Source organism: Lissotriton vulgaris, chromosome 12 (genome assembly GCF_964263255.1).
Source record: "Lissotriton vulgaris chromosome 12, aLisVul1.2, whole genome shotgun sequence".
In the NCBI taxonomy this organism is placed as follows: domain Eukaryota; kingdom Metazoa; phylum Chordata; class Amphibia; order Caudata; family Salamandridae; genus Lissotriton; species Lissotriton vulgaris.
Genome location: NC_141700.1, coordinates 763,308,821 through 763,333,950, shown reverse-complemented (window position 1 = coordinate 763,333,950; position 25,130 = coordinate 763,308,821). Strand labels below are relative to the sequence as shown.

General features: G+C 46.7%; 1 protein-coding gene across 1 annotated transcript in view; it reads left to right on the top strand.

Moving 5' to 3' along the window:
* The window catches only part of LOC147678620 (extracellular calcium-sensing receptor-like), a 78,171-nt gene extending 58,993 nt beyond the window's left edge, over positions 1–19,178 (top strand). The window contains exons 4-6 of the mRNA XM_086945710.1: positions 8,811–9,038; positions 9,149–9,272; positions 18,235–19,178. Coding sequence (XP_086801836.1) covers positions 8,811–9,038; positions 9,149–9,272; positions 18,235–19,178 — 1,296 coding nt within the window. The remainder of the gene's footprint in view (positions 1–8,810; positions 9,039–9,148; positions 9,273–18,234) is intronic.
* The last annotated feature ends 5,952 nt before the right edge of the window (positions 19,179–25,130 follow it).

The window sequence follows — 25,130 nt, the reverse complement described above, 5'->3', positions numbered from 1 at the left end:
GTGTATGTAGCGGCACCTCCTCCTCATCCTGTGCTTCCTCATCTATTTGCAGCCTCTCGCTGTCGCTGCTGTCTGCGCCACCTGTGAGGGGAAGTGGACGTTCATTAGTTGCATGTATCTGTCACACATGCAGTTGCTACATGCATGCTGGGTGACATTCACTGACTGGCTATGGCTTTGCGTACTTTTGAACCTGTCTGGCTGCATTGGGGTACTTCTACATTGTGGCCACACTACATGTCCCACAATGCTTTAGGGCATTACCTGATGTACACCGATGGCATGACTATGGAACATTATGGGAGGCTATGTGGTCATGGCCATTCATAGGGGACAGGGTCGCAGTCGCATGCCACTTACCTTGGATGTCTTGGGTGGGGCGGGATGAGTCCAGACGGGTCACTCCGATGCACGCCTCAGCCTCCAGCGTGTCTTCAACTCTATCCTCCAAGGGGGTGTTTGGAGGGACTGTAGGTCCTCCCCCTCCAGTGCCCAGGGACTCTCCAAGCCTCTCAGCTACCTTCTCTTTGGCACGACCTCGGAGGTCGTACCAACATTTTTTAAGTTCATCCAGTGACCTGTCGGCCACACCCACAGAGTTCACCGCGGATGCTATGCCCACCCAGATCCTGCGTTTCTCCTGCTCGGGCACCCTCCTTGAGTCCTTCCCGAACAGTTTGGAGTGGTTCTCCACCACCCCTTCAATTAAATGCTCCAACTCCTGCTCGGAGAATTTGAGCTTTCTTTTCCGCCCTGTGGTGTTGCTGGGCCCAGGTACTGCCTCCTCAGACATAGCTGCAGTGTAGTTTGTAAGTAGTAATCCAAGGTGGATTGCAGGAGCTCTCCCAGTTGCTGACTCGAGGTCTGCCTCACTGTGGTGAATGGGGGTGGGAACTGGCTGCTTCCTGGTTGTGATGTCATCACTGTGCTCGAAATGCGACTTCCCGTTTTCCCGATCTCGCGATTTTGCGATCTCGCTTTTTACGATCTCGCAATTAGCGATATCGCTATTCGCGATATCGCAAATCCGACACGGATGTAGCCGGAAATAGCGATTTTTCTGCGATTATCGATAATCGCAAACGGCTTTTGCGGCCGCGTGCAAATCGCTTTTTTTTATCGCAAAACATCATTAATACCGTTCTGCGATTTCTCAATTGCGATTCGCAGTTAATCGCTAATTAAGAATCGCAGAATCCGGTTTTCATGAATCAGGCTGTTTATGATTTCATTGAAGTTCAACAAATTTAATGATGAGGAAGCTATACACCTTAGTGTTTTTCTCACGTTTACAGCAGAGTAAAAAAGATGGTACACAAACATAAACAATATGTGTTCCCAACAGGAGGGAGCATTACAGAGCATATATAGAAGACATAAAAACAATAGTACAACGATGGGTAAGTGTGGTGATCCCTGGGTAAGCCGCATCTCAGAAAGGAGGTGAATAAGAAACCCTGCCAGAAACATTCTCCATCAAAAACTATCTGCCCCTGACACATTCATACCTCACCCACTTCCCCTCCTGATTCAAACCAACTTCCCCCCATCTCAGCATACAAGACCCGCAATTGCTATGTTAGAAATGGGGTTACCAATTCTACGGGGTGTAGCATGGAGCAGAGCGGGCAGGCCAAACTTCAGAGGACATGTGTAAAGCATTCACGCAGTACCCACAGACAACACACCAGGCACACCACAAAAAAGACACAACACCGCTTCTGGTTGGAAAAAGAATACGTTTTGTATTATCTCCAACCTGCAAAGGTAAAACACAACAATAGCAGTAATCACAAGGGGGCGCCAACTGGAGCCAGAGCAATGAATGCAAAGGGGATTATTTACATGGGAAAGGGGCAGGAATAAAAGGTTAAATCCGTGAGTTCATGGCTGAAATAAAAACGTATTATCATTGGCATGAAACCTTAGGAGAATATGTGAGGGAAAGAAATACTAATGCTGAAACCCAAGGTCAATATCGCAGGGCAAACTCAGGCCTTAATCCTTGGCTTCACCTAGACGTGAGCTGTAGGCGTAAACTAAAGCATTAGACATAAAATACACACTAGGTATGGAAGCATAGCCACACAACAGGGCCTGCATCTGTGTCTCCTGTGAAAAGAAACAGGCGGCACCTGGCCTTAACAACTGGTATAGACATGCAAATGTAATATCAGGCCTGGGCTGGCAAAATCACGCCCACCCTCGGGCACATACCTTTGGCACAGAACATATCAACAGTGGGCATAACACTAGGTATAATACAGCCTGCCTGGGCTTAGCACCTCCAGCAAGAAAAGAAACAATGGGTGCATAACATTGACATCGGGCCTACAACCTCAGTAGAGGGACCTCTGGGCGTCAGGCAGGAGCCTTATCCTTGGGCAGGAATCACGGTGCTCATATGATTGGCAGAGCACATATCCACATTGGCTCAACTAATCATGAGTAGGGGCGCAGTGACCTAAGCACCCAGCCTTAACCGAATAGGGGCTCAAAAGCACCTCCCGGTGACATAAAAACACTAATCACCCAAGACCGGTATTCCCCCCCCCCTCAACAGTGGTATCACACATGAGGCAGGACCATCTGCAGCTAAACTTCCATAGCCTGACTTCCCCTATTGGCCTGGAATCAGGCAACTCACTACTGCAGGCACAACCCAGGGCCCACACCTCCGAGTCTCTGTCCTGGGTCTACTGGCCCAACGTTGCAGGTGCCCGCTGCCAGGCGGGGCACCTGGAGAACAATACTGTTCCTGGGGGCGGCAGTTCACCACGGAATGCTGGCACCGGGGTTTGGGCACTGACAGTATGCCCCGATACACCCCCCAACACAGTCTGTTTGAGCCCCACACTCACCGGGCTCTTGGCAATGTCTCCACACTTCTGCTCCTTGCTCCTTGCTCCTTGCTCTGGGCTTCCTGGGCAGTAGGGAGGGAGGAAGGCACCGACAATGTGCCTCGAGGCCTCACCAGACAGACGCAGACACTGCTCCCCGAGCGGAGGTGGGGTAGGCTCCTGCCCTATTTACAAGGCTGAGAGGCAGCAGGATCTGGCACGGTAGCGCTTAGGAACACAAAAACAGCCTCTTCCAGCTGCGCAGCGCTAGCCACCACACAGCGCTTCTCCTCAGCCCAGCTCCTCATACAGCGCTTCTAGATCACAGCGCTTAGCAGGCAGCACTTATCCAGGGCCAGGCAGCCCTTCCAACAGTCCAGCGCTTGGTTGAAGCGGCGCTTTGCAGGCACACACAGCAGGGAGTACAGTTCAGGCACTTCAGGACTACCCAGGGCTTCTTCAGCAGAGCGCTTCCAGGATTATAGCGTTTTGGCACGCAGCGCCTCCTCCAGGCCCAGCACGTCCAGGAGCACAGCGAAAGGGGGGCGGACAGTCCCAGCAGCAGGCCCAGGGTAACACTCCTCATTTCCTGGATGGCGGGGTCCCAGATGCGCAGCGCTTGCGTAGCGCAGGGTCATGGCAGCTCCAGGGACCTAGGGGGGCCCTTCTTCCTCAGGGGCCCGGGGGACAGAGCAGTAGGCACTACTGCCCCAGGTCAGCAGGTAGTGGGGGCATCATCAAAGCAGGGTGGTAGGCTTTCACTATCCCCACTGCAGCGTGGCCCTCCTCCCACACGGCAGCCTGAACTCCTGAAGTGGAGCTTCCCAAGCCCTGGGGACAGTAGGGGGGTCCTAGATGGGTGCAGGGCCCAGCACACAGGCCCAAGTGGTGGTATCCCCTGGCAGCAGGTCCCCTCATATTCCTGTCCCAGCTCTGTCTCTGCACATGACAACTCTACTGCTCTACCTATACCAGAAAGGCTGGAAGCTCCTATAATTCTCAGGCAAACTAGTTCTAACTGGCTCAGGGGGAGGAGTAGAGCACCCTGGGTGCCAGACTTTCCCTCTAAATGCTGGGGTGGCTGGGTACCTAACAACTAGACTGCTAACCTCCTGCAGTCAGGTGGCACAACGCACAGCCATGACAGCCATTTCAAATGCAAAACGCAAATGCAGCATTTCACCGGGGTACATGTTTACAATGGGGGAAAATAAATGTACACACCATTGCATTGCATTCAACATTACACAGGGCTTCTCATACCTCACATGGCTTATTCAGTAACATTTACCATGGGGGAGACATCCTACATTAGGGGGGCAAAAAGCGAAAAATCTTGGGAAAAGGGGCCAAGCCCAACAGGCTACCAAACTCTGGGGTCGTGCTTGCATCTGTCCTGCTAAACTATTCTTCACAAAGGTCAGGTTCATTTTTTGCCAAAACTAAACTTAGTATTTCTAAGCTGCAGTCAGGCTCTTCATAGCAGAAATATGAACTTTCAAAGAATAAATGCAAAATGGTGCTTAAATGGGTTATTTGGTCACGCCGGACCGAGGCAAAGTCAAACGTTCAGGTCAACCAAGATGGAGCACGGGTCGGATACAGGGACCCACTTGGGCCCACTGAACCAAACTACTTTGATCCGAGATGCCTCTTCATCAACGAAGTTGCAAGGTACATCCGAAGCAATGCATCAGTGTCGAGCCACACAGTGGACGAGATACATCGATTTTCTCCATGCAACTGTGGCAATGCATTGGTTTTGAGTGCAAGGCGATGGTTCCGAATGCGATGCGTGGCTGCTGCTCCCACAGTAGACAATGCATCGAATCTGAAGGTGATACACTGCTTCCGCAGGCGATGACTTCCACGCAACAACAAGGATGCTCTGGTTCTGACTCACGCAAAGCCGAAGATGCACCAGTTGCAATGAGGATGCGTGTTTTTGTATGTAGAATCACCTTAGGACTCACCTTTAAGGGTCCAGGACTGGGGTGGCACCACTTGGCAGGGAAGACTCACAGCTTATAGAGTTCAAATGCAGATGCAGGAAGTTGAAGTCTTTGATATCCCTGAAACTTGAAACAGGAGGCAAGCCAGCAAGCCAGCAAGCCCCTAGAGTCACTCTGGGTTCAAGTGATGCAGGTCCAGTACTTCTCACCCAGACAGGAGCACAGCATGCAGGTGGGCAGCTCAGCAAGGCAAAAGCACAGCACGGCAAGAGTCCATTAAAGCAGCAACCCAGCAGAGTGGCAGTCCTTTCAGCAGCACAACAGTTCTTCTTTCTGACAGAGTGGTCACAGGTCCAGAAGTGTACTGAAATCATGGTGTCAGAGGTCCAGTACTTATACCCAGTTGTGCCTTTAACCTGAGGAAGACTTTAAAGAAAGCTTTGAAGTGCACAGAGGTTCTCTTACTGTTCCCTGGCTCCAGGAACACCGGGGAGGTATGCAGCCCTTTGTGTGGGAGCAGAAAACTGCCTATTCAGGTGTAAGTGTCAGTTCCTTGCTCCCATCCTGCCCAGGATGGACCATCAGGATGTAGATGGCCCACCACTCACACCTAAGCTCCCTTTGTTTGAGGCTCTCTAGAGGAAATGCACAAAGCCCAACTGTCACCCACCCCAGACGTGTATTCAGAAACAGGTAAAAAAAAGCATAGAATGGCTTAAATAAGTCAATGCTAATTTTCTAAAAAGTGGCATTTGCTGAACTGTAATTTAAAATTCGACTTCACCATAATTTGTGATTTTAAATTGTGGGTTCAGTGACAACAATTTTGAGAATTACAGTTGAGAATTACACTTAAAAGATGTAATAAGGCTAGGTAATCCCAGTGTTATCCTATTGAAGAGATAGGCCTTGCAGTAGGGAAGAATGAAATTGGGAGTTTTTCACTACCAACACATGTAAAACTTAAAAGTACACATCCTGGCTTTTAAATACATTGCACCCTGGCCCGTGGGTCATACAGGGTTCACCTTAGGGGTGACTTATATGTATAAAAAAGAGAAGGTTTAGGCCAAGCTACACATAAAGGCTCTGCAGTGTCTGGCCTGAGCCATGGTTAGAAGGCTATTTAAGTGGGTGGCACAACGACTGCTGCAGGCCCACTAGTAGCATTTAATGTATAGACCCTAGGCACATGTAGAGAACTTTACGTGGGACTTATAAGTACATTAAATGTGTCAATTGGTGTTAAGCCAATGTCACCATGTTTAGAGGAAAGAGAACAAGCACTTGAGCACTGGTCAGAGGTGGCAAAATGCAGAGAATCCTAAAACCAGCAAATAAATTAGGTCAGAAAATGGAGGTAGGCAGGTAAAAAGTTGGGGGAAGACCACCCTAAGGCTGTCAGGTCTAACATATGCATTAATTTGGCAATATTGGATCAGTACAACTATGATACACATTCTATAATGGCCGCGATTCTTTCTCAGTGGCCGTCTTAGAATGGCATTGCTCATTCTCTACCACTGCAAGTCTGCCAAGATGTTGTTGCTAAACATGGTGGTCATGTTGGAACTTACAAACAACAATTTACAATACATAATACCATTCTAAGCGGGCCTTCAGCAATGGTCAATTTATTTTTTCAAGCATATGCCAGCAAAGTTTAGATGGTGGCATGTCTTCTTTTTCCTACTTTTATGTTTTTAATGTATGTTGTTGAGTTTGTGTATGTTCTGTTTTGTATTGGTAAGTGCTTGAATGTAAGTCTAAGTCAGTGGGAGGATGAATGGATGCATGGGCACAAGAATGAATGCATGTGTGAATGTATGATAACATATTGAGTGAATGACTGAATAGGCACTTTCAGTTAGAAGCCAGATCTATTAGTTGTGTCAATTAATGTTTTATAATTATAGGAGATTTAACAAATAGCTTGCACAATTTCTAGTCAAGCTTAAAGAGGGGACAACAACTTTTAAAGTTTCTGAAACCTTTTGTGTGCATTAGACGTGACAGTCTTGGTGTGGTCTTCAACCAAATATTTTGGCTTCTCCCCTCATGTTGCTTGAAATTCATTTTTGATGGCTGTAAGACTCTGTGCACTTTACCATTGCTAACCAGTTGTGATTTTTACTCACTCTTTTAAACATGGTAAAGTTGGCTTACTTCCAGTTGGCACAATTCATTTACCTATATGTTGCTAGTAAAGTGGTGCTACATGTACCCAGGCCACTAAATTCAATGCTACTAGTGGGGCTGCAGCACTTATTGTGCCATCCACTTAAGTAACCCTTTAAAACATGTATCAAATCTGCCATTGCAGCCTGTGTGGACTTTTAAACTGTCAATTCGAACTGGCAAAATAAACCTTTTGGCAAACCTAATTCTCCCTTTCTAATGCATATAAGTCACCCCTATGATAGGCCCTGAATAGCTCATAAGACTGGTGTACTATATTTAAAAGATAGGACATATGTTCTACATGTCTTCGTTGTGGAAAGCTCACACATCGTTTTTCACAACTGTAAGACCTACCTCTCTCATAGGATAATGTTGGGTTAACTTATTACATTTAATAGGTGCTAACTGTTGCTTGGGAGCTGGTAAAAATATCATGTTTGCTCCCAAAAGAATTGTAATTTAAAGAGTCATCCTCACTGGCAAAAAAATATTCAGTCACAATTCTGAAAATGACACTTTTAGGAAGTTGGCATTTTCTTGCCCTAATCATTTGGTGCCTGTGTTCTAGGTCACGTGACTGTGTGTAATTGACAGTTGGCCTTTGTGAATTCCTACGCGACAGTGAGACAAAGTGGGACTAAATGTTGGCAGAATCCTGCCAGGATCGGATGGGCGGAGCTGTTCCCTGACTTAATTACATTTCAAAGGGCTGCCTCCAGCACACTCTCAAAGGAACTTGACACCAACAAATTGTTACCCTAGACATATTTGAGTCTGGATAGAGGAAGGAAAGAAAGTTCCATAATCAGATGTGGGGTTAGTCTAGAAGTTTCCCCCTCTTCAAAGGCTGGCACCAGGTATAAATACTGGACCCTCTGGAGATTTCCAACTTCCCAAACAGTGACAAACTCTGAACATAGAAGTCTTCACTGCAACTTCATCCAGTGGCTCCCGACGACATTGCCTCCTCCTCCTCGGACACCACAGGCTACGTTGCCGTGCTGAACCGTACCTTCTTACAAACTTTTCTTCTAAATGTCTTCTAAGTCCAAAGGTAGGTGGAGACCAGACCGAAACCACCTTGTGAATTCGAACCACGCTCCATTGCAGTCAGCCATAACTTTTTACTTTGCCTCGGTCTTGCACGACAAGATGCCCACAGTTGGTGTTTTGATCTTTTAGGCACTATTTTCACTTAAAAATTTAAAAATTCATAACTCCAGGTTCTACTTATAGGTTTGATTAATTTTGATGTTAAATCATTTATTAACGGCCATATTTCTATTGGTGGGGGATTTTTCTTGTGTTATGTTTTGAATTAATTATTGTTTGTGTCCTGCATAATTCCAAAACACAGTGCCGCTAGGTTAGACCTGACTGCTTTTGTGCCAGGCTACAAGAGGGTTCAGCACAAGCTAATTTAGTTACTTTTGCGGTTCACCCTAACAAGGATTGTGGTTGTTGCTTGAGAAGGGCTTACACCTCCCTCCACAAATAAGCTATTTTTTACAGTGTGTGACACAGAAATGCTAAGGGAGGGACAAAATAAAATATTGGAAATTCATTCCTATGTCTTAAAGGTATGAATAGGAATGTGTTGCCAGAACTTCTCCAGAGAATGGTAAATGGTGTCAATGTTTATCAAAGAAAGTAGGACTGCAAGAGAATGAGTTATAAGGGACTAGTGAAGGAAGCTAGTGGGAGGGTGCGATGTCAGACATCTTTAGACATCTGAGCAGAGGCTGGAAATGTTAAGGACCTGCTCAAACACTGTCCAATATGTGAGTTCCTTCTGTATGACTGAATGGGTGACCTGGTGCCTTTGTTTCTCACCCAGCTTCTGCACTATGTAAAGCAGGTCCGTTTTGAAGCCAACACCCACAAGGAAATCTATTTTGATGCCAACGGGTATACACCACCCATTTATGATGTCATCAACTGGCAAGTGACTCCCAAAGGCTTGGTTAATTTCATCAAAGTGGGCACCTTTGACACCGCAGCACCCCGAGGCAACAATCTTGTTGTTAACGTTAGCGCCATCCTGTGGAAGGACATCAGCCAGAAGGTTGGTACAATTTGATGAGTAGGTAATGGCTAACCACCATGAGATCTCCTCTTCTTCAATCAGAAGACAACGTTACAGTCTCATAGACTTCTGTTTACATTCCCCTGCAGCCTATCCGCTCCGTGTGCTCTGAAAGCTGCTTGCCAGGATACAGGCGAGTAGGGCGGCCTGGAGAACCGGACTGTTGCTTTGACTGCCTCCCTTGCTCAGCTGGAGAAATTGCTAACCAGTCTGGTGAGTATGACCTCAAACAAAGGTACTTTGAATATTTTAGCACAATATAGCAGCAGCAGCAAACAGCACAGACAGGCACCATGGAGCCACACATTGCACTGTCCCCACCAGGGCACCCGTGAGCGGACTAGGCAGCCACCGCCCCATAGACACTGGATCACAGGCCACCCAGGGGCAGAGCTAGAATGTCCAGCCCCACCAGCAGGTGAGGACCCCCTCCCACCCGCCCCATGCCAGGCCAATCATATTCCCAACTAGGGACCGACTAGGAATGGAGGTGTGCAAGCTAGTCCCTTTAAACTCCTCTGAAACTTTTTTTTCTACAGGAGAATAGGTCAGTGTCAAACTCACCCACCCCCCTCTCAACAAAAGCCAGATCCTCCCAGCAATAGCACCAATCATAGTATGAATAAACAACTCATGCCCCTTGTTGGATAAATGTCTTCCATCCCAGAAAACTACATTGGCATTCGTGGGCTGGAGCAAACTGTGCCAGGTGCTGCCTGTCGAGGTGCCAGCGACCATCTTCTAAACTGAATAGTTTCATTTTTTCAGGGATTCATTCATCGCACTGTAGCAAGCCCCAGTTGTCCATCCTGCCCAGGGTACCATTTCTGATCAGAAGAATGAGATTCCTGGAACTCAGTTCTTTACTTTAGATAGTGCGGCCATCGACACGTCTAGGACATATCTAGGACCCCTCACGTCCCTAAGGAAGAACTGTTGAGATCAAGGGCTTGGAGCGCCCCAACATCCAAGCCCCTTTCCAGAAATGCAAAGAAGTGTTCCACATAAAGTCCTCCAACACCAAGTCAGTGATGCCCATACCCTGTGTATAGGGGTTCTACCCCCAAATGAGAACCCTGGAACTTCTCACCTGCTCTGAGAAGAGTTGCCACCACCAGATGCTGACCTATCTTGGTAGAAAGGCTGCTGAAAGAGACAAAGGACAAGAGAAAATTGTGACTGTCTCACTGAAAGTGCAGAGAGGGAAGCGGTCAGAAATGTAAGGAGAACCACGAAACAGGAGACCTTCTTACCAGCGGGCGCCTTTGCATTCCACAAAAGGAACACAGGTGTTTAAATTTGCAAGCTGCCCCATTGAGGCTTCCATTCCTGTTATATTGCCAGCAAGTCCCCACCTGCCCTACCAGACCGAAAGGAATGGGTGCATTTGGGTGCTATAGCTCACATGTTAATGTATTTCATATGGCATGGTGGAGCCAAGGAGGCCATCGCAATTCTAATGCATTTGTGAATGCGATACAGTAACCAAACAGCTGCGTTGCTTAGGTGTCGGATTCGCAGTGTGCAGCCATTATTAAGTCCTTCCTTAGGCTTTCCGGCAATATGAACAAATTGTGATGCATAATCATGTCATTAGCCACAGACACCTCTGTGGCCACCTCAAAAACACTCTTTAACTCACTAGACAATTTTCTGCCCTCAAGCCAACCTTCTGTTTTAAACTTCTTGACCAAAATTAGAGTCCTTGTTTAAGCTTCCTGCCAAGCTTATTCAGTGGCAGAAGCACATTCCTCCACAACATCCAATGCAGCCACCACACATTCAGTGTCCTCTAGTTCATCCAAATCATGCTCATTACTCAAAGCCATAGGTGACAGGCAAGCAGCCCTGGTAGATGTTTGATGCTGAAATGGTACTCCTGTAGTTTAGAGAACAAACGCGCCAGTCTTGCTGAGGCTTTTCCTAGACCACGTCTGCCTAGCATGTGCATTAGGGCTCAGTGGTCAGTAAAATCCTCAAACTCTTGTCCCTAAATGTAGGTCCTGAATTTATTGATAGCCCACACGTAGGCGACTGCCTGGACCTAGCATCCCTGCTCTGAAGGCACCATCCAAGGTGCTGGAGAGGCGAGGGCTCCGGTACACACTCTAGCGAGCAATCCTTAAGCTGGAACACAACCCTGCACGAAAGGACGACCTGAGGCACCCGCCACCAAGCTTCCCTCTGGGAGTGGATGAAGGAAAGATTAGATACCAAGGCAACTCTTCCCCTGCCGGAAGTGCAACACCAAAGGACATATGACCAAGTTCTGCTGGATCTGCAAGGCATCTGGATATGAAGCAAGCAATTGCTCTGATAAGAAGATCTGAAGCCACTATGGTGCAGAGGGACACATCTACTACAGATGCTTGGAATCAGCACAGAAGATCTATGCAGTGGTGGCTGCAGTATGATTGGGGCAGACTCCAGGCTGATTCTTGGAGGCAGAGGAGTGAGGGACCGGACTCTGCCCGGGGCAGACTCCAGGCTGATTCTTGGAGGAAGAGGAGTGAGTGACCGGACTCTGCCCGGAGCAGACTCCAGGCTGATTCTTGGAGGAAGAGGAGTGAGTAACCGGACTCTGCCCGGAGCAGACTCCAGGCTGATTCTTGGAGGAAGAGGAGTGAGTGACCGGACTCTGCCCGGGGCAGACTCCAGGCTGATTCTGGAAGGAAGAGGAGTGAGTGACCGGACTATGCCCGGGGCAGACTCCAGGCTGATTCTTGGAGGAAGAGGAGTGAGTGACCGGACTCGGCCCGGGGCAGACTGCAGGCTGATTCTTGGAGGAAGAGGAGTGAGTGACCGGACTCTGCCCGGGGCAGACTCCAGGCTGATTCTTGGAGGAAGAGGAGTGAGTGACCGGACTCTGCCCATGGCAGACTCCAGGCTGATTCTTGGAGGAAGAGGAGTGAGTGACCGGACTCTGCCCGGGGCAGACTCCAGGCTGATTCTTGGAGGAAGAGGAGTGAGTGACCGGACTCTGCCCGGAGCAGACTCCAGGCTGATTCTTGGAGGAAGAGGAGTGAGTGACCGGACTCTGCCCGGAGCAGACTCCAGGCTGATTCTTGGAGGAAGAGGAGTGAGTGACCGGACTCTGCCCGGAGCAGACTCCAAGCTGATTCTTGGAGGAAGAAGAGTGAGTGACCGGACTCTGCCCGGGGCAGACTCCAGGCTGATTCTTGGAGGAAGAGGAGTGAGTGACCGGACTCTGCCCGGGGCAGACTCCAGGCTGATTCTTGGAGGAAGAGGGGTGAGTGACCGGACTCGGCCCGGGGCAGACTCCAGGCTGATTCTTGGAGGAAGAGGAGTGATTGACCGGACTCTGCCCGGGGCAGACTCCAGGCTGATTCTGGGAGGAAGAGGAGTGAGTGACCGGACTCTGCCCGGGGCAGACTCCAGGCTGATTCTTGGAGGAAGAGGAGTGAGTGACCGGACTCGGCCTGGGGCAGACTCCAGGCTGATTCTTGGAAGAAGAGGAGTGAGTGAAAGGGCTCTGCCCGGGGAAGACTCCAGGCTGATTCTGTGAGGAAGAGGAGTGAGTGACCGGACTCTGCCCGGGGCAGACTCCAGGCTGATTCTTGGAGGAAGAGGAGTGAGTGACTGGACTCTGACCGGGGCAGACTCCAGGCTGATTCTGGGAGGAAGAGGAGTGAGTGACCGGACTCTGCCCGGGGCAGACTCCAGGCTGATTCTTGGAGGAAGAGGAGTGAGTGACCAGACTCTGCCCAGGGCAGATTCCAGGCTGATTCTTGGAGGAAGAGGAGTGAGTGACTGGACTCTGCCCGGGGCAGACTCCAGGCTGATTCTTGGAGGAAGAGGAGTGAGTGACCGGACTCGGCCCGGGGCAGACTCCAGGCTGATTCTTGGAGGAAGAGGAGTGAGTGACCGGACTCTGCCCGGGGCAGACTCCAGGCTGGTTCTTGGAGGAAGAGGAGTGAGTGACCGGACTCTGCCCGGGGCAGACTCCAGGCTGACTCTTGGAGGAAGAGGAGTGAGTGACCGGACTCTGCCCGGGGCAGACTCCAGGCTGATTCTTGGAGGAAGAGGAGTGAGTGACCGGACTCTGCCCGGGGCAGACTCCAGACTGATTCTTGGAGGAAGAGGAGTGGGAGGCCGGACTCTGACCAAGGCAGAGTCCAGACTGATTCTTGGAGGACGAGGAGAGAAGTAGCCGGACTCTGCCCAGGGCAGACTCCAGACTGATTCTTGGAGGAAGAGGAGTGAGTGACCGGACTCTGCCCAGTGCAGACTCCAGGCTGACTCTTGGAGGAAGAGGAGTGAGTGACCGGACTCTGCCCGGGGCAGACTCTAGGCTGACTCTTGGAGGAAGAGGAGTGAGTGACCGGACTCTGCCCGGGGCAGACTCCAGACTGATTCTTGGAGGAAGAGGAGTGAGTGACAGGACTCTGCCCGGGGCAGACTCCAGGCTGATTCTTGGAGGAAGAGGAGTGAGTGACCGGACTCTGCCCGGGGCAGACTCCAGGCTGATTCTTGGAGGAAGAGGAGTGAGTGACCGGACTCTGCCCAGGGCAGACTCCAGGCTGATTCTTGGAGGAAGAGGAGTGAGTGACCGGACTCTGCCCGGGGCAGACTCCAGGCTGATTCTTGGAGGAAGAGGAGTGAGTGACCGGACTCTGCCCAGGGCAGACTCCAGGCTGGTTTTTGGACTCGCAGGTGATCATCCATTATTAACCTCTGAGTGCATGGCGAAGGGGTCACAGACAGTGAGGGCACCACTTTGGTTAATGACAAGCAACCTACTCATTGTTGACAGATTACACTGTTCAAAGGTTAAGATGATAAGAACTTATATTGTCGGGTGCCCGAGCAACCAAAACTCCTTTCTTGGCGAAGAGCAGAATCTGCAACTTAGAGACACAGACTTTCATAACAAAAACACACAGCACACAGCCTTTATTGCTTCCCTCTGCTCATGCCTTCTCTAGGAACAAACAGGGCCGGTTCTAGGATTTGCGAGGCCCTGGGCTAAAAGGGAATGTGCGAGGCCCCTCTAATGTCGATAAGTGTCCCCTTGCAAGGAGACCAATTACAGACACTGTGGGAGGCCTATTGTCCAGCATTTTGTCGCCCCCCACAGTTTTAACTTTGAGCCACAAGCATTTCTCACACCTTCAGTCCGATAGGTGTGAAAATTGCTTGTGGGCTAAAAGTTAAAACTATGGGGGCGCCAAAATGATGGACAATGGGTCTCCCACAGTGTCTGTGAATGGGTCTCCTTTCAATTGAAAGGAGCGACTCCCTCCCTTAAGTATACAGATACCATCCCTGAGAGGCCAAGGGAGGGGGCCCCTCCATTTCAAAGAAAGGTGACACCTTTCTTGAAATGGATCGCCAGGGGACCGACAGGACACATCCAGAGTGCGTGGCCCCATGCTGGTGGGCTGAGTGCGAGTCCCTGGGCATCTGCCCACGCTGCCCATGCCTAGCGCCGGCCCTGGGAACAAAGAGGCCCAGGGCCAGATATAATGTCCACACGGCTGGGCGGGAAGGCGCTGATAAACCTTTGGAAGGCTAAGGATTACCTGGCATACCACCAAAGTATTGGACTATCGCATTAGTGCCCCATTAGAGCCTCTGGGATTTTGCCGAATTAAGTCAACGTTTTGGTTTACAATTCACCAGTTTGCTCTGTTTGAATTTCAAAATATTCTCTGCAGAGAACAACCAAACCTCCTGATTTATTTTGAAATGATTGTGCACGGCGGCTGGTGGCATCCTTGGTGCAGTGGGCAGTGCCAGAGGGGCCACTCTAGTGATAAAGGTGGGCCATGTTAGTGGTGGAAGAAGGGCTGTGGCCTACTATGAAAACATTTCAGCAACATAACTCATTTCACAAATTAGGCACTGTAGGTCCTCCCCATCTTGTCTCCGAGGGAATATCTACCTATCAGCTCTTCAATACCCCCCTGTACCTCTCTCTCTCACTTTCCCTGAAAAACCTGACCAATGTTCCTTTTTTCAGAACTACAATTCTGCTTCTTGTTCCTCTACCTACCATTGTGACCTAGAAACCGAAATTAAAAAACATCCCAAAATGTTGCACTAGAAAAACTCTGGCAATGTAAGGACCAGCCAGAGTGTCCTGAGCCACACACTAAACACTAGGGGGCATATTTACAAGCCCCTATCACCACCACAACGTCCCTTTTCAGGATGTTGTGGTGGCGATAGGCGCTTTGCCTTATTCACAAGGCAGCGTTAAGCCACTTAAGGTGGCTTAACGCTGCCTTGTAAATAAGGCACCCTTTCATGCTATACTTAGCGTGAAAGGGGAGGGCAATGGGTGTTGCTGTGGGCCTTCCACCGCAACACCCATTGATTTTGATACTTCTCCATATTGACAAGGGTGCTGTAAATATGAGGCAGCGCCAAAATTAACCCCTTCGGCACTGGTGACGGAACCGCTCCGTCACCAGCCTCAGTCACGCTGTGCTGGTGATGGAGCGGTTCCGTCACGGCCCACTCGGCGCTGATTTCGCGCCTGCGCGGCGCGTTCTATTGAGCGGGCGAGGCTGTGACGGAACCGCTCCGTCACAAGCACAGCGCGCCCGAGGCTCGTAACGGAGAGGTTCCGTCACGAGTACAGGAGCGGCACGCGGCCCCCCTCCCCACTAGCGCTGCAGCGGAATAGCCGCCGCAGCAAAGGAGTTAAGACCAGGGGAAACCTGGTCTTACCCTGGCGAAACAAGGAGAAATGTTTAATTGCTCCTCGTTTTTGCTGTTTCCATGTGTGCTGCAGCACACACAGAAGTTACAAAACGCCATTTACAGATTGCTTATGTGCAGAAAGGGGCACCTTCCTGCACATAAACAATCGTCCCCTGCAACACAGACACCCTTGCACTATGGTGCAAGGGTGCCTGCATTGGTGCTAGGCAGTTAAATTTAGTGCCAGCGCAGGGGGAAATGCAGGGCTGCACCGTATTCATGTAAATATGGTGCACCACTGCGCTTCTAAAGTGACGGAGCGTGTCATTGTCCTTCTTGGCTTACTTAAGTGCTTCGCCACTTAATTTGTAAATATGCCCCTAGAAGAGGGACTGTGAGAAGCTGACCTGGTATATGATGTACACTTAGGTAAATGGACACCTTGCACCAGTCCAGACAACCCCTATGGCGATTTAAGAGGTCTTAGACAACCTTAGAAAGCTCTCTAAGTGGTAGCTGTGGAGAGCGGCCTTCAGGCTTAGTTCAGAAGAAGTGCAAAGCAGCTTGTTTCACCAGAATGCAATCCTATAGTATAGATTAAGTGAAAAAGAACCACACAAAGTATGTATTACAAAAATAGGGATTTATTATATAATACTCTCTTAACACCTAGAAATATCTCCTACCTGGAGATATGCAAAATGCTCACAATACTTGAGCAAAGAAACACAGTAAATAGCATGAAATACACAGTGGTCCCAGGGGGAGACCAAACCATATACTAAGAAATTGGTATAAGAAACATGACTCAGGTCAAGACAATGTCGATAGGATGTAGGAGTGCTGGGGACCCAAGGACCCACCCATGGTGAGTAGAAAGGGGCCCCACGGAGAGCTGTGCAGTGTGGGAACACTACAGCGTGCTCCGTACAACTTTACGTGTAAGTCGCAGTTGGATTTTTAAAGATTAAGGACCTTACCCATTGGACCCTGAAGAAACCCCATGAAAGACAAAAGGTTGGAGAGCTACCCCACCAGTTGATACCCTAGTACCCACTTTACCTACACCGGGGAAGCCGGGTGTATACATGTGAAATGGTGTCGGAAACCGCCTTCGAACCCAATGGAGGACTTCAGGAAAGTGCTGCTTTTGAAGAAATAGAAAGTGTCCAGGGGAATCCAAGGATAGATTCCAGAAGGGACAGAGTCTATGTCACTCAGGAGTGACCAAGAGACTTCGGAGAAGAATGCCCTCCAATGTCGGATGTTGCAGGATGGATGACAGTGACCTTGACTTTATACCTGTGAGGACCAGGCGACGCTGAGGAGGACCAAGAGCTGTTCACAAGCTGTCCCACAAAGGATGTCGAGTGCTGAGGGGTCAGTGTAAAGCGGGAGTACCAACAAGCCTTGGCAAAGGCAACCAATGCAGAAATTGAAGAAGGAGCAACGACGGGACCAGCAAGGTCCAGGGGACTCACCAAAGGCAGGGGAGTCAGGGCAGGCCGAGCAATCAGGGGAGCCCAAACGAAACAACAGTGAGCCTCAAGTGGACCCACAGGCCAGAGGCACTGGAATCGCAAGAGGACCTCAAGCAGCTCACCAAAAAAGATGCAGGCCACGATGCGGATTGGCTGAAGATTCTGGTCACTGGACATGCTCGAGGTTGGGGCTACTTGGAACCAGAAGATCTTCTTGGAAAATAGTCAACAAGCCTTTGCAACTGCAAGTTGACGCAGTGCACAGGGGTTCAGTTATTGCAACCCCCACGAGGAATACTGGCCTCAAACTTGGTGAGAGGGCAGGGCAGACCTCGGGAGCTGTGGAAACCCACCACCTGTTTTGTTTATTTTTCACTTAATCTACACTATAAGATTGCATTCTGGTAAAAGAAGCTGCTTTACACTCCTTCTGGACTAAGCCTGAAGGCTGCTCTCCACAGGTACCACTTAGAGAGATTTCTAAGGCTGTCTAAGACCTCTTAAATCACCATAAGGGTTGTCTGGACTGCTGGAAGGTGTCCACTTACATAAGTGTACATCATATACCAAGGCAGCTTCTCACACTAGGTACAGAACAGAACAGTTTAAGGGAGAAAGCAGAGAGACTGGGGTCCTGATTAGTTGGATCCTAGACAGACTAGTCTATAAACGGCTTAGCACCACCCAAAAGTGTGGGTGATCATGCAGAAGGATCCTACCTTCCTAAAGGGACAGTATGCAGTAGCCATCTTACAATACAAAAAAACAACATTGAGACAGAAGGGAAGAGGGACTTGGAGTCTTGTGGTGCCCAGGCACAAACCACACAATCTACTCAAATTCACTATGTTGCTTTGCATTAGACCCTCAAATGGAATTTCTGCTTCTCGGATTCCAGGGTCTGTGTGGGTTAACACTCCCCACAGCAAGTAAAGCACATGCTAAAACACTGTCAAGTTAGCACACCCCTCCATTAAAAGCAGACTGATCTAGTAAAGAAGCTACTTGTATTTCTAATATTTCAGATTCTACGGAGTGTGTGAAATGTCCAGATGACCAATGGCCCAATCAACACAGAAACAAGTGTGTGCCAAAGGAGGTTGAATTCCTTGTCTTCTCTGAACCTCTGGGTGCCTTGTTAGCCAGTGTGGCTGTCACTGGTTCTCTGTTGCCAGTCACCATCTTGCTGATCTTCATCAAGCACCAGGACACGCCCATTGTCAAAGCTAACCACCGAGCTCTCAGCTATGTCCTCCTGCTGGCTCTCGCTTCCTGCTACCTCTGTCCCCTGATCTTCATTGGACACCCAAGTGCATGGACCTGCATGCTGCGTCAAGCTGCTTTTGGAATCATGTTTACATTCAGCCTTTCCTGCATCTTGGCCAAAACCACAGTGGTGGTCTTTGCATTTAAAGCCACAAAACCCAACAGTCAACTTAAGAGATGTGTCGGCCCAATGTTGCCCAATAGTGTGGTCTTCTTCAGCACCCTTCTTCAAGTGATGCTCTGTACATCATGGTTGGCTAGCTGGCCGCCATTCCCAGAAAAGAATATGACATCACAGCTGGGAAAGATCATCATCGAATGTAATGAAGGGTCAACAAAAGCCTTCTGGTGCATGCTGGGATACATGTGCCTCCTCGCAGGGATCAGCTTTGTGATTGCCTTCTTAGCCCGAAAGTTGCCAGATAGCTTCAATGAGGCCAAACATATCACCTTCAGCATGTTGGTTTGTGGAAGCGTGTGGATCTCCTTCATCCCGGCCTACCTGAGCACCCGGGGGAAGCACATGGTTGCAGTAGAGATCTTCGCCATATTGGCATCAAGCACCGGCTTGGTCACGTGCATGTTTGCTCCCAAATGTTACATCATCCTACTGAGACCAGATATGAACACCAAGATGTACCTCCTGGGAAAAGGGACAACTAAGACAAGACTGAACAAAACTATTGTTGCACACAGATTCTAGGGCACAAAACAATGTCATGGCTGTTGGTCTGGCATTTCAAGGAGGGTATCTGTGGACACCATCCCTCTTCCATGTACCAGCTGCCAAAAGGAGGTTAACTGGCGAAAGAACCAGTGGCTGCGTTTATCATGGGCAAGGTTCAGGCACTATCAGAAGATGGCGAATGGGTACTGGCGGTGGGAATATCTGCCAATGGAATGTTGTAAATGTAACGACCAATAAGCAGTGGGCAAGGGTCAATGGAGATCAAAACCACTAGTGTGAGCCAGGGACTATATATGTTTGTGTGTGCATATATGTGTTTGTGTGTGTGTATGTGTGTGTGTGTGAGCATGTATATGTGTGTGTGTATGTATATATATATATATATATATATGTATATATATATATATATATATATATATATATATGTATATATATATATATATATATGTATATATATATATATATATATATATATATATATATATATATATATATATATATATATATATATATATATATATATATATATATATATATATATATATATATATATATATATATACTCAAGAATACTGGTTCTTCACCTCCAACATCGGCGAATAGAAAACCACGGCGAGTCCCATAGATTTCAGGCAAGATGTTTATTTGTTGTCACAGCACAACGGTCTGACGCGTTTCGGGCGGATGCCCTTGCTCACAGATAGTTTAGCCGGTGTGTGCCATTATTTTTATATGCATTGGTGAACACCATGTGATAATAGATATGGACAACATACTACTCATAATGTCTAGAGTTCGTAAATTTCGAACAGAAGGGTAAAATATAAGCCCATCAAAACAATCTTAAACTGAATGAATTCAGTGATGTTATTTGTTATTTAACAGTTTTCATTTAAAAAATGTAGAAATGAATAGATCTGCCTAAATGCAAAGTAAACGTTGTGATAGTCTAACTAGTACTGGTGCAAAATTGCAATTGTAAACATATAATGACTGAACATTTTATTTCAACAGATGTAAACATACTGACTGTGCAAATATATGCAGTTTTGATAATAATTTATCAATTTGATTTAAAATCAATAAATAGTAGTTAAAATTTATCAAAATTAAATAACATACATATTATTAAAATTTGGACAGTTCATATAGAAAATGTAAACATCATAATTGTGCAAAATATGCGAAAGATAATATATATACACAATAGACTATAATAATAAATATACATGTCTGAATGATAAAAATAGATAAAGATAATTGGGACATCTATGATGATGGCAACCCTTCTCAAGATGATATACGACTATATTGAGGTGTATGTTGACAATTGTTTGTGGTATATACCAAGAAGAAAAACCCCAGGTGCATTTCCATGGTGCAGTAAAACTATAGATCAGTTTCTGCACCTAAATGGAAAATATATACAGTTAAAAAAAGAATGGCTAAAAAACAGTGTTGTATTATACGAGTTTGGAAGGTGATAATAATTAAACTGATATTCCTAGGAAACAAACTAAGATCAGATTAAATACAGCGAGAGTGTAGAAACAGTTGCATATTTTATAAAAAATGATTAAGGTCTTCCGTTGTATTAGGGCCATTTGGGACCTTACTGTCTAGTTCAAGAATCATCTTAGATTCCAATTGCCTGAGCATTTTGTCTCTGTCGCCTCCCCTACGTGGTTTGGGGACAGCAGCTAATACAAAGTAAGTAAAACAGTCAAGATTATTATTGTGGACCATCTTAAAATGCCTCGCGACAGGATAGGCGCTATCGTTGTTTACGATAGCTCGGAGGTGCTGCAAAATTCTGACATGCACCTGAAGCCTGGTACTTCCAACATATCTCAGGCCGCAGGTGCATGTCGGAACGTAAACAGCATACTCCGTTTTACAATTAAAAATGCCCTTGATAGGTGCCAGAGTTGGACTAAACGGAGTGGCATACTTGGTAGTGTTGATGCCAAACTTACATGCTCTACAACTAGAACATTTGGTAAACCCCAGCCGGGGTTTTAACCAAGATTCTGTTTTAGCAAAAGTTCAGGGAAAGAGTTAGATACATGTTGGCGCATAGAAGGACCCTTCCGATATGTAATATTGGGTCCACTTGTTAGTTGAGGTGCTAGGACACCATCAGTCATTAACATCGGCCAACTTTTCGTTAGGATGGCTCTGATGCGCCGTTCCTGACAGTTGTATGTTGTCATGAATCTTAGACTTGAATCGTCTTTACTATTGATGTTCTCTGGACAGGGAGCTACTGAAGGATTTAACAGGGATTCCCTTGATCTTTCCTTTAATTTTTCAGCAGCAGTTTTTAGCACCCTGTCACCATATCCCCTGTCTTTGAATCTTTTAAGAGCTTGAGTGGTGCAAACTGTTAATTCTTCTTCTGTACTACAGATCCTTTTAAGTCGGAGCAACTCCCCATAGGGGATGTTGTCAACGACATGGCGAGGGTGTGCGCTGCTGGCATGGAGGACTGAATTCCCCGCCGTCTTTTTTCTAAACAGGGTGGTTGCAATTTTGTCATTTTTCACAAAAACTTTAACATCTAGAAATTCTATAGTTTGTCTACTCATTTTATAAGTAAATTTTAATTTTTCTTGATTGATGTTAAGTTGTTCAATGAAACCGATGGCACTGGTTTCGTCCCCTCTCCAAATCATAAAAACATCATCAATGAACCGTATCCACTGTACTATATGTTGTGAGTAGATGTTCTGATGCTTTCCCATGAGGACCTGTTTCTCCCACCAACCTACATGCAAGCACGCGTAGCTGGGAGAGAAACAGGCCCCCATAGCTACACCCCTTTTCTGCAGATAAATGTGTTTACCAAAGATAAAGTAATTGTTGTTTAAACTCCATGTAATAAGCTCTAAAATCATCTTATTGTGATTATAACAGTTAAGGGGTCTAGTCCCTAAAAGGAATTCCACTGCCAATAGTCCCTTATTGTGTTCAATGCTAGTATATAGGGACTCTATATCAAGGGCAATGAGTAAAGAGTCAGATGTCCAAGGAGTATTTTTAATCTTGCGCAGAAAATCACCCGTGTCCTTCACATAGGTGGGTAGATCCTTGACCAAGCTTTGCAAAAAGTAATCCACGTAGATAGCAATATGTTCTGCCATACTGTCAATTGCCGAGATAATCGGTCTTCCCGGAACAGGTAAAGTTTCCTTGTGGATCTTAGGGATTAAATATAATCTGGGCATCACTGGATGTTCTACATCAAGGAACTTGAAATCCTGAGTCGAGATCAGACCTTCTCTTTTGTACTTGTAGAGCATTTTTTAAGAATATCTTTCGCTTTTTCATATTCTTTAATATTAGTCTTTTGGTAGCATGTAGTATCTGAAAGTTGTCTGGTCACTTCAATATATATATATATATATATATATATATATATATATATATATATATATATATATATATATATATATATATATATATATATATATATATATATATATATATCTTCTCCACTCCTTGCCTCGGAAGTAGTCACCGCCGCCAAACCAACGGGTGTCTCGCCTGTACAAAAGACCTCCGCTGCCGGGTCTTTTCCCATAGAGCCACAACGAGTAGAAAACCACACGCTGACGAGACCGTGTACCAGACAAATTAAAGTTTTATTTGTCAAAACCCTGACAAATATATATATATAGCAAGACGGGATGATGAAAGAGCAGGAGCAGCAAAGAGAACAAATAAAAGGAGAGATAATGAGAAACATATTAATGTAGACAGAAAGACAATTTGAAAGAAAGATGACAAACAAGGCAAATAGAGAGGTAGGACTAAAGGATGAAAAAGAACCAGCGGAACCGAGGCATTGATAAAAACAAGCATAGAAAAGAAGGAACAAAATAAGTACAGAAAAGAAAATTAAAACAGTTTGTGCCAATAAAATTATTCGTTTTGCTAAGCAACGTGGCCTAGAGGGTAGGTTGCTGATTTTGCACTCCAAACATCTGTACTTGAATCGTTCGTGGCCCACAGCTGTATGATTCTGATCAAGTAACTATAGCCTCTCTCCGAATGCCTTTCGATTGTAAATTTCTAAAAACAAATGTGTGAAACGGAAATTTGTATTTGCCATCATGCTGCCCACGTGTATGCCTGTCTCTGCATTTTGGCTACAGAGCAGTGCTTTCTGGGACTTGTTTCTCTTGTCTTTGTAATTACCTGCTTAAGAATCAGATTATGCCAAATGGTGAAACAATGAGGGTGGAAATCACGCACTGGCTGGAGATGCCACATATAACAAAGCATTCCAGTTTTTCGTTTTTACAGACAAAAAAAACAGCTATTTATTTCCCTGTGATTATTTATTTTTGAATATGGATACAAATGTAAAATAAAGTTTGTTTTTTAAATGATTGGAAGTGGTGTCCGCCATGACTGCTAAGACGATGTTGGGGCAGATTTACCGATGATGGAGGTATGAAAAGAGAGAAGTTGTCTGTGAAGTTTGAGTTGCTGCAGTTGTTCACTTGTGTGTGTAGTACGAGGCTCATATTCACATATGCGTGCTTTGATGCATCACCCATGGGTACTTTCAGCATTACAACCATTCTGACATTCAAGTATGAGTGAACCTTTATTTTATTGTTGAAACAAAGGTGGAACTATGTATATGTTGCTGCTTCATTTTACACAAAACCAAAAAAAAATAAGGATAAAAACTCATAAAATAAGCTAAAAGTAAACATGGAAAATACGGCCAGGTAAAAAAAAAAAAAAAACATTGAACCGTAATCCCTAGAAATAACAAGGGACCACTTAGCTGCCATGAAATGTTCTATGTAGGGTGCTTCAAGTTAGCTGTACTCCTGCTGCAATACAAATGCTGTCTTTAAAGCGCTCTGCTGCTTCTGGGAGCTAGGTCTGAGCCACATCAGAACATATATGATACAATATTATTTGTATTTTTCAGTGTCCCCCTGCGTGTAGCTAATACCGCTCTCACTGACACCAGCATTATACGTATGTTGCATAAGATGAAATGATGGGGCCCCCAACAGAATGGATTGAGGGGCCCCTGAGTCCTAGTGCACCGATATTCATTGTCCTTGTCAGGAACGGGGGTCCGCTGAAGGGTTGGGGGCCCCTTTGCTCTGCAGGGCCTTGTATTAAACCCCTGCAGTAGGCATGTGGTCTAGAAACTGAGGTTACCTGTCTGTGTGTGATGTGCTTGGAAAAGACTTCCCCACACCTCAGTGCCTTAAAATTGTTGAAGATGAAAATAGACCCTGTGTTTGTCTCGGAATCCGATGTACTAGATAATTGTTCCACAAATAATGTGTAGACCTACCCCTTTTAGGACTATGTGGCAATAACAACATTGTCGAAGAAAGGAAACTGAAAATATAGGTAGATGGCGGGGAAACACCCAGCCTGTGACAATACTCTAATTATGTCAGCATTCAAAGAAAGAATACAGGCAGTTAACAGTTATTTTGAAGCAGAGTATATATATGTGGAGTGGAATTATGTAGGTTGGAGTGGAATTATGTGTAGTGGAATTATCTGGAGTGGAATTATGTTGCGTGGAGTGGTATTATGTGAAGTGGAATTATGTGGCATGGGGCAGAGTGGAAATATGTAGAGGTGACTTTTTTGATTGTAATTATGTGGAATGAAATTGTGTGGAGTTGTTTGTGTTGCACGGAGTTGTGAGATGTTGAAGTGTGTTGTACAGCGTCGGATTGGTAACGGGGGCATTCGGGCAATGCCCGAGAGGCCGGGGTCCGAGTTCCACCTGAGGGCTGCTTTTGAGCAGCCTGGGGGCTAATTTGGGCGGTGTCTCTGTTGTTCGACTATACCGCCAGCGGCCCAGTGGGTCTCTAAGTGGCCTTTCTGAAGGGAGATGGGCACTCATTACCTCCCGAATAGCAGCAACAGGTAGAGGTGTCACCCCTTTTCTCTTGCTGGGCCTCCCATTAATGTAGG